Genomic DNA, 9,808 nt, shown 5'->3' with positions numbered 1-9,808 from the left:
GCCTAGATTATGCCACTGAACCAGCCTGGGCGACAGAGTGAGACTCCATCTTAAAAAAAAAACCAAAACAATTTGGTCTTGTGGCCGGGCACGGTGGCACACACCTGTAATCCCAGCACTTTGGGAGGCCGAAGCCGGTGGATTGCTTCAGACCAGGAGTTTGAGACCAGCCTGGCCAACGTGGATAAACACCATCTCTATAATAAAAATACAAAAATTAGCTGGCATCCCTGTAGTCCCAGCTACTCAGGAGGCTGAGGCAGCAGAATCACTTGAACCCAGGAGGCAGAGATGCAGTGAGCCAAGATCGCACCACTGTACCACAGCCTGGGTGACAAAGAGAGACTCTGTCTCTAAATAAATAAATAAAAATAAAAATTGGTGCTAAGGCGTTGCGCCTCAGAAGAGCCTGAGCCGGCCAGTCTGCTGCATCCCTGCCATGTTCCCCACTGCGTCCCCTACCAGGACCGACTGACCTGAGCTGGGCTGCCATGGACCACAGCCCCTGCTGCGGGAGTGGCTGCCCACCTACAACCTAGGGGCTGGCCAGGGCGACTACGCACTCAGCTCGCATGGCTACGGCGTCATCCCTGCTGCCCACCCCTTGCTGCTGTCCACCCTCCCCTTATGTCATCACAGGGATACCCACCCACCACCCCAGGGTCTACAACGGCCACAGCCGGACTATCACTTGGTACCCTGCCAATGCCATTGTCATCATGAGAGGCTGTGCCATCTGCAGGGACAGGGTGCTGGAGGACTGCTTCACTTTCCTGGGAATCTTCCTGGCCATCATCCTGTTCCCCTTTGGGTTCATCTGCTATTTTGCCTTGAGGAAGTGAAGATGCCCCAACTGCGGAGCAGCCTTTGCTTAAAGGGAACGCCACACCTGGCTTTTCTACACCCAGCTGTCTTTTTCTAATGTACAATAGTTTTATTTGATTAAGCTTCAGGACTGTTTTGTAAAGTGAGGTGGGATAGATGTGGCACACGGGAGCCGCGGTTTCCTGGAGCATGGAGAGGCAGCGCTGCTGCTCCTGAGGTCAATGACAACTCAATAAAGCACTGCTTTTATTTTTTGCAGTCTTCAATTTGAGAAAGGTGAGATATAATGTTTTCAATAAACGAGATTCATACCATTAAAAAAAATAATAATAAAAATACAAACTGGTGGCCAGGCACGGTGGCTCACGCCTGTAATCCCGGCACTTTGGGAGGCTAAGGCGTGGGGATCACGAGGTCAAGAGATCGAGACCATCCTGGCCAACATGGTGAAACCCCATCTCTACTAAAAACACAAAAATTAGCAGGGCATGGTGGCGGGCGCCTGTGGTCCCAGCTACTTGGGAGGCTGAGACAAGAGAATCACTTGAACCCGGGAGGCGGAGCTTGCAGTGAGCCGAGATCGCGCCACTGCACTCTAGCCTGGCGACAGAGCGAGACTCTGTCTCAAAAAAAAAAAAAAAAAGCCGGGCACTGTGGCTCATACCTGTAATCCTAGCACTTTGGGAGGCTGAGGTGGGCAGATTGCCTGAGCTCAGGAGTTTGAAACCAGCCTGGGCAATGTGGTGACACCCTGTCTGTAGTAAAATAAAAAATAAATTAGCCAGGCGTGGTGGCATGTGCCTGTAGTTCCAGCTACTCAGGAGGCTGAGGCAGGAGAATTGCTTGAACTCGGGAGGTGGAGGTTGCAGTAAGCCAAGATCGCGCCACTGCACTCCAGCACTCCAACCTGAGCAACCGTCTCTACAAAAACAAACAAACAAAAAACAAAAACCAAAACACCATACAGTCCAGCTGCATTTTCAATATTCATTCAGAGGGGCAGAGCCTGCCTGTGAGGTTGTGAAAGTCCCACTGGGAAAGTGGGCAACCCCTCCTAGCTCCCCTCCCTGCACAAAGGTCTGGGGAGGACTGGGTTCTCTGACCCAGGTCCCAAGGGGCCCACTGCCCTTCCCCTAGAGCTGGATTGCTGCATTGCACCTCTCCTGGGTTCTCAGGGCTGGGTGGGACTGCCCTTCCCCTAGAGTTGGATTGCTGCCTTGCGCCTATCCTGGGTTCCCAGGGCTGGGTGGGACGGCCCTTCCCCTAGAGCTGGATTGCTGCATTGCACCTCTCCTGGGTTCCCAGGGCTAGGTGGGACTGGTGCCTGTTCTCCAGCTCCCTGTTTGTGGCCAGATTTCCCAGAACGATACTGGCCACAATTCCCACCTGTTCTTCCAGGGTGGGGCCAGTTCTGCCCCAGCCTCCCAGCCACCTCCCATCCCTGGGTTGGATTTTCCAGGTGCCTTTTCTCGCCCTGATCTCACAGCCCCCCAGCAGTAGCACTCCCCCTGTGGCTCCTGCACACCTGGTGCTCTGCCACACATGCCAGCACGCTGGCTTTTTCCTAGGTGTCAGCAGTTCAGGAGGAGAAGCCAAAACAACACAACAAATCAGGATGTACTTGGCAGTTAGCTCTAAATAAGTTACCCGCATGACAGGACTGCCAAAAAAGCCGATTTAACCTTCAGCAAAGACACTAAATCTGCCTCCGTGGCCACCACCTCGGCCGGGCCTGTGGCCATCGCTCCCTGGAGTACAGCAGTGGCCGTCTTACTAGATCCTTGCCTCAGCCCCTGGCCTCCACAGTCTATCCTCACGCAGCCAGCAGGGTCCTGTGAAATCCTAAGTCCCATCCTGTCCCACTTCTCTTCAGGACCCTCCTGGGGTCCCCACCTCACTCACTGTAAGAGCCAAACACCTTCCATTGGCTCCAAGCTGACAGCAGCTGACCCCATGACCTCCCTGACCTGTCTCCACACTGGCTTCCTCAGCAGGGCTGATCAGGTGGGGTCTAGCCTGCCCCAGGCCCTTTGCACTGGCTGTTCCACTTTCCCTGGTGAATCTGCACAGCGGCTCTCTCCTTTGCCTACCTCCTTGCTAAATACCTCCTTGCTAAATTGTTACCTTCTTGGTGAAGCCCTTGGCCACCCTATAAAACGCTATACTCCACCCCCAATTTCCCTTTTCTCCTTTCCTTCCTTTTTGCCTCCACAGCACATGTTACCTTTAGCAAATAGTATTATTTTCCTTCTTCATTTTATTTCTTTGTCCCCTGCCAAGTTGAATGTCAGCTCCATGAGGACAAGGCTTTTTGTCTTTTTTGCTCATAGTTGAATCCCTAGGGCCTAGAACAGTACCTGGCATGTAACAGACAGGTGCTCAATATTGGCTGCATGAACCTCAGGTGGGGGAGGGGAAACAGGGAAAGCGGTCAGCTGCAAAAGCCCCTTCCTGCCGCACCTCTTCTGTGCCCCTTTACCCCTCTAGGGGCTGCGGCTCAGGGCCCTCCCTGTTTGGGTGGTCAGCCCCAGCAGCCTGTGGACTTCGTGGGGCTGTGCCTGGGCCATGCCTGACTTGCCCACTGTCGTGTCCCTGGCTCTGGCAGCAGGGCTGGACTGAGGCAGGGTCTCAATACCTCCTTGTTGGTGACTGGATGCCGACCAGCGTAGGGGCCCCAAGACAGAGCAGGAATATGAATCAGACCAGGTCACTCTGCTGTGGCCTTGCCTGCACACGATACAAGGGGGGTCTCAGGATCCCTGCCCACCTCTCTCACCGCCCTCGTACTGCCTCTGCCTTGACTTACTGTGCCGCAGCTTGCTGGCCTTCCTGTACGAGCCAGGCACTGTGCACGTGCTGTCTCACCTTGTCCCCCCATCCAATGCTTGAGACAGGGATGACAGCCATCCCATTTCACAGACGGGACATTGAAGCAGTAAGGGTCCGCCTGGTCCTGAGCCATAACTTCCCATTCCTGACGTGCCTCCCTGCCTCATGGGCCTGTGCCCCTCCTGCTACCAGCCTGTCTTTGGTGACCCCTTCCCTAAAGCTGCCCTCCCAGTGCCCACTCTCCCTCCTTCTCCCACACTTCCTACCCTCTGCTTCTGGCTACGTGGCATTTCCTAGGCTCTGCCTGCCAGGGACCCCCACTCCAAGGACGCCCACGTGGAGTTGTGTGACGGAAACAGCATAGTCTTGAGGGCTCACTTAGATTTGGCATGGGACAATTTTATCTTGTTTTCTATTCTTATTCAGAATCAGGGGTATTGTGGGTATTCAAATGATGAAGACACTAAGCATGATGCTTTACAAACATCTGTGATGCTCCTATGCCTTCTAACCTGGGTAGGCCCTAATGCTGATGTGGGAACTTTGACCATGGACTTTGTGTGGAATCCTGGGGCTTGAGGATGGAGCAGAGAAAGCCAGGGAGGGCCCCACCCTGGCCACCACTCCTGAACCCTGGATACGTACTCCGAAAGTCCAGCTGCAGTGACAGGACATCCTTGAAGAGGATGCCCTCCTGCTTGGCCAGCTGCCCGGCCTCCTCCTGGGGGCCCTGCTCCCCGACAGCCAGCTTGAGCATGTCATCGTCCATCACCCTCGGCTCCATCGAGTCACACAGCCGGTTCATCTTCTCTCACGTTTTCCCTAAAAAACACCACATTCCTCTTTCACAGCCTGCTTCTTGCTCTGTTTCAGGGCAGGGTCTGGCTGAGGTTACCCCCTACAGTGTCTTTGTGGCCACTGGCACTCTGAGGAATGCCCTACTCCCGGCCCTGGGTCTGCTGCATCTCGGGGTTTGTATACTTACACCAAGGATGCTCCAGGGCTTCCTGGCAACCACCTGGGCCTGTCCACAGGGTTTCATCCCTTGACCCTATAGCCACAGCTGGGACCCTCGCTGGACCCACTAGACTGGTGTCCACACTGGTCTCCTTAGCCTGTGATCTTGGCTCATCTTATGACTGTGGCCCTGTGTCAGGCCTCTGACTTTGTGTGCCCATCCTCATTTGGGCTTGTGGGTACCAACCACGGACTGTGCTCCCTGGGCAGCCCCAGCCAGGCCTGTCAGTCTGCAGCTCCTCTTCCTTGAGCACCTCATCCCCTCCAGGCAGTCATGTGTGTACGCCCCCCACCACACCACAAGCTTCTCCTGGTGCAGAGGAGACCCAGGCTGACCCTTCACATCCTCCCCGTGGGAGATGTGAACTTGAGGCTATGGAATAAGAGTGCCCATCGGAGCTGGCTGCTTGAGCTGGGTAGAAATAGGGAGTGTGGAATGACTGGGTTAAGCAGAGAGCAAGAGGGGGAGGAGGCAGATGCACAGAGAAAAGCAGAGATGGGAACCTGGGAACCAGAAAACAAACGACAAAGGACAGACAGATCGACACAGACAGAGGCTGCCTCCTTCTTGCAGGCTTTCCAGTCCCTAATGTCCCTAGGTCTAGGCCTCATGAGAGTTTCCTGTTTCTCACGTGAAATCCTCTGTTACTTAAGCTAGCTCCAGTAGGTTATTTTTTAATTAATTAATTAATTTTTTTTAAACAGAGTCTCGCTCTGTCGCCCAGGCTGGGGTGCAATGGCACAGTCTCGGCTCACTGCAACGCCTGGATTCAAGTGATTCTCCTGCCTCAGCCTCCCGAGTAGTTAGGATTGCAGGCGTCCACCACCATGTCTGGCTAATTTTTTTGTATTTTTAGTAGAAACGGGGTTTCACCATGTTGGCCAGGCTGGTCTCAAACTCCTGACCTCAGGTGATCCACCTGCCTCGGCCTCCCAAAATGCTAGGATTACAGGCATGAGCCACCATGCCCGGCTTCCAGTAGATTCTGTTACTAATGGTCCAGGGGGAAATGGCCGAGACACCACAGCACAGCGGGGATCTGTAGATTTGGTCAATCACACTGTGAGGCTGACTCCAGTGGCTGTTTGTGGCTGGACCACATTCTCATCCTTAACCCTCTTGGTGAGGACATCCAGGAGGGATATTTTCCCCCACTTTCCGCCCCTGATTCTTGCCTCCCTGCTGGCCCTACTTCCTATCTTTGTCCACATGCCTCCCCAGCATCCGGGCCTCCCTGAACCTCCTGTCCTTCTGCCCTGCTGGCCCCTGATGCTAGGCAGCCCCTGTGCTCTGCTTTTCATTCCACTGGGCACTGCTGGAGCCCTGGTGCAGGGCTGATGGTGTCCGCTGAAAAGCCAGGTTGGGCCATACAATCCTGTTACCTGGTCTTAGAGACTTCCCTCTAAGACTGCCCTCCTCTTTCCTACCCAACCATCCACTTGGATCCAGCTTCTGCAAATATGCATCCTCTGCCCTGAACTGTCCCTCATAAAATGTCCCAATGAGCTCTTGTGCACACTTCTCTCTTGCTTCCAGGGGAGGCATAGCCTCCACACCCTTCAACCCCTACCCCTTCTCCACCTGTGCCTTCCGTCCTCCCAAGACCTTGGTCCTTTTCTTCCTACTCTCTCCAATCTGTTCACACTGGCTCCACCTCGTTGGGGTGACTGATTCTACCCCCAAAGACAGTTCCAGGTCTCGGCCTCTCTCTCTAGCTCCCCACTCTTGTGTAGTGGTTTCCCCTAAGGTTTCCCATAACTTGTCATCAACTTGTCTTTGGGGGAATTTTAATGTGTTATATTTGGCTGATATTTTCTGCAAAGTGTTTGGCTTTTTTTTTTTGGCCAGGCGCGGTGGCTCACACCTGTAATCCCAGCACTTTGGGAGGCTGAGGTGGGCGGATTACAAGGTCAGGAGATCAAGACCATCCTGGTCAACATGGTAAAACCCTGACTCCACTAAAAATACAAAAATTAGCTGGGTGTGGTGGCGCATGTCTGTAATCCCAGCTACTCGAGGGGCTGAGGCAGGAGAATCGCTTGAACCAGGGAGTTGGAGGTTGCAGTGAGCCGAGAGCGCACACCACTGCACTCCAGCCTGGCGACAGAGCGCGAGACTCCATCTCTCCATCTAAAAAAAAAAAAAAAAAAAAAAAAAAAAAAGGTGCTATACTTTGGGAAATGACTCTTAATTTTGATTTGATTTCAAAACTTTAACTGACTTATCCCTCTTACTTCATCAGGGCCTTGGTACCTGTGACAGATCAAGTTTGCTTTCAGTCAAGCCCAGCAACTGCTATGCTAGGAAATGTGGGATTGTTATTACATATGCTATTTTATAAGCACATCAGGGCAGCATTTGGATCCTTACTGTGCATCTTTTAGTAACTCACTTCACCTATCTAAGCCTTGGCTTTCCCATCTGTAAAAGGTGGATAATTCCTCCCTCCTGCATTTGTGTGAGATCACGTATTTAGTCCAAACACGGGTAGTGAGGAACTGCTACATGTTGTGAATAAAACAGATGGATTTTTACCTCTGCTTCAGGCATGAATCAAACAATAATACAGCTACTTAATTATAAACCATGACAATTTGTAGGTGTAGGGAACTATGAAATCGTACATTAAGGGCACCTGGCCTGGCCAAGGAAGACAGGGCTGATTTGAAGGACAAGTAGGAAAGAAGGAGGAGATAACTTTGTGGCACGGCCCTTGAGGTGGGAGAGAACAGACGTGTTGCCCTTTGGCTGAAGTGATGCAAGGTTGGAGAGGTCTATGGGAGTTCTGTTATTATCCTAGAACCCCTGGAAAGCACCTAGGGCTTAATAAGGGCAGCGACATTAGCTGGTCATGGTGGTGCATGCCTGTAGTCCCAGCTACCTGGGAGGCTGAGGCAAAAGAATCGCTTGAAACCGGGAGGTGGAGGTTGCAGTGAGCCGAGATCATGCCACTGCACTCCAGCCTGGGCAATAAGAGCGAAACTCCATCTCAAAAAATAAAAAAAATAAGGGCAGCAATGTGATCAGATCTTAGTTTTTAAGAACTCATTCTAGCAGCAGTACTGAGAATTGCAAAAGTACTGAGGTGAGAGATGACCAGGGTGTTAGCAAGATGTGAATGGGAGAAATTTCTAGAAACTTAACTTCCATGTAGGGCTAATAATCACCAATATCCAGATAAGAAAACAGAAGCTAGTTAAAAAGGTTAATTAACATGCCCAACTTCATACACTTAGCATACGGCAGAGTCCATTTTCCTAATCATGACTCAACTGTACCCAGGGTACTCGGGACTATGGTTGCCACAGCTCACAATGTTTCTCACAGTTGTCATGGGTTCAGGGCCAAGGCCCAAACAGTCCTCCTCTATGGGGATCTTAGTAGTTTACCACCCAACCTGGGTCCCCTTTGACTTACCTGATGATAGTGTTGTTGAAGACCAGAGAGGTTGGAGCTGTGGAAAGCAGCAGAGTTTTACACAACTGTCAACGAAGTAGCCTCGTCACAGAGAACAGATCCAGAACTTTCCTGGGAAACGATAACCTGGGGTCAACAGGATCTGAAAACTATAGTCCCTATTGGCCATAAATTGATAAGAAGAAAATTGGGAAAATTGGTTGGGTGAGATGGCTTACACCTGTAATCCCAGCTCTTTGGGAGGCCGAGGTGGGAAGATTGCTTGAGCTCAGGAGTTCAAGATCAGTCCGGGCAACATGGCAAGACCCCGTCTCCATTTTTAAAAATAAATAAATAAATACTGAACAAAAATTGTTTTTAAAAGAATAAAATCAATCACTTACTGAATGCTTACTGTGCACAAACATTATTTAAGTACATGTACGCTCCGGAGGCCATAAAAAAGGAAATCCTAATGCCCTTATTTCCCAGCTAGGGAATCTGAGGCTCCAGGGAGGGAAAGGAACTTGTCCAAAGTCATACAATGAATTACTGACAGAGACAGATGCAGAACCTGAGTATCTGTATTCACATCCAAAGCAGTTTATACAGTACCAAGATGAAATCATTTGACAGTTATGAGGTCAGATATGATGGCTAAATTCTGGGAAAAGTTATCAGTGGACAGGGTACCTCTCTTTTATGAAAGGAGGCTGGAAGACGGAACCCCTTAAAAGTCGATTCTAGCCCTGCTCCCTCGGGAAATGCTCCCTTAGTATTTCTTTTTTATTCAAAAGCTTGATAAGCCCAGGACTAAAGGGTCTTGGCTGTGTCAGCACGACTGTAAAGTGGCTGGGAGAGGACCTACGTGCTCATTTTATGAGAAGGGCCGGGACGGCGTTCTCCGAGAAAAGGGTCACAGGAAAGAGTTAAGTCGGGCGCTGTCTGTCCCTGCGAGTCCTCCCTGAGCCTCAGCTCCCAGGTCTCACCTGCTCAAGCGCTGGGAACTCCGCTGCTTCCACGCAGCTGACGCGTCTCCCGGTTGCTGGGGAACCAAGCGCCGCGACTTGGTTGCTAACGGGAAGTCAGGAGGGAGACATCCTGGGTGAAAGTTGACAGGTCACGTGACCACATCTCCGGGTGGGGAAACACTCCTAACACCAACCAGCCGTAGAGAAAACAAATGTTTCTCCAATCAGCACTTTCTATGGGCGGGGATATTCCTAGATTCGCCTCTGTTCCGTCCTGCTATTTGAGTGATTGACTCGTCTTTTGTCCAATAATAGTAAGAATCCTTTAGATTGACCAATATTCTGAGGAATCAAAATGCGCAACTTCCTCTTCGGGGGCGGGCCAGGGGAGGTGCCACCACAGCTGACAGGGACTCCGGTGACCTAGCTCGCTCCTCGGCCCAATCGGACGCTGCGGGGTGGGTGGGGGCTTTGCTGACGGAGGTGTAAGGGCCAATCGGAGGCGGGCTTTGTAGGTGTCCCCCAATAGAGACGCGGTAAGGGGGCGGGGCCAAGGTCCCGGCGCTCGGCGTTCCAGAGGGTGGGGAGGGGGCAAGTGTCAGTCAGGACGGGAGTCCGGCGGGTTACCGCTGAGACCTCGGTGGCAGACAGGGGGCCCGGGCGACTGCGTGTTGTCCACTCAAGATGGAGTTCCTCCTGGGGAACCCGTTCAGCACCCCGGTGGGGCAGTGCCTCGGTAAGGCCGCGTGTGGGGCGGGAGGCTGGGCGA

General features: G+C 52.2%; 2 protein-coding genes across 7 annotated transcripts in view; one reads left to right on the top strand and one right to left on the bottom strand.

Moving 5' to 3' along the window:
• Positions 1–9,238, bottom strand: part of LRRC48 (leucine rich repeat containing 48) — a 47,397-nt gene extending 38,159 nt beyond the window's left edge. Inside the window, exons 1-3 of the mRNA XM_011975273.1 lie at positions 9,058–9,238; positions 8,090–8,200; positions 4,300–4,476 (exon numbers count right to left, since the gene is read on the bottom strand). Of these exons, the coding sequence (XP_011830663.1) occupies positions 4,300–4,459 (160 nt within the window). The 5' untranslated portion in view covers positions 4,460–4,476; positions 8,090–8,200; positions 9,058–9,238. The remainder of the gene's footprint in view (positions 1–4,299; positions 4,477–8,089; positions 8,201–9,057) is intronic.
• A 328-nt stretch (positions 9,239–9,566) lies between these two features.
• Positions 9,567–9,808, top strand: part of TOM1L2 (target of myb1-like 2 (chicken)) — a 158,616-nt gene continuing 158,374 nt past the window's right edge. For all 6 annotated transcript variants that reach the window (XM_011975272.1, XM_011975270.1, XM_011975271.1 and 3 more), the window contains exon 1: positions 9,567–9,775. In XM_011975272.1, coding sequence (XP_011830662.1) covers positions 9,724–9,775 — 52 coding nt within the window. In that variant the 5' untranslated portion in view covers positions 9,567–9,723. The remainder of the gene's footprint in view (positions 9,776–9,808) is intronic.

Source organism: Mandrillus leucophaeus, unplaced genomic scaffold (assembly GCF_000951045.1).
Source record: "Mandrillus leucophaeus isolate KB7577 unplaced genomic scaffold, Mleu.le_1.0 Scaffold153, whole genome shotgun sequence".
In the NCBI taxonomy this organism is placed as follows: domain Eukaryota; kingdom Metazoa; phylum Chordata; class Mammalia; order Primates; family Cercopithecidae; genus Mandrillus; species Mandrillus leucophaeus.
Note: the sequence above shows the minus strand (reverse complement) of the source record. Positions and strands in the feature narration are given on the sequence as shown.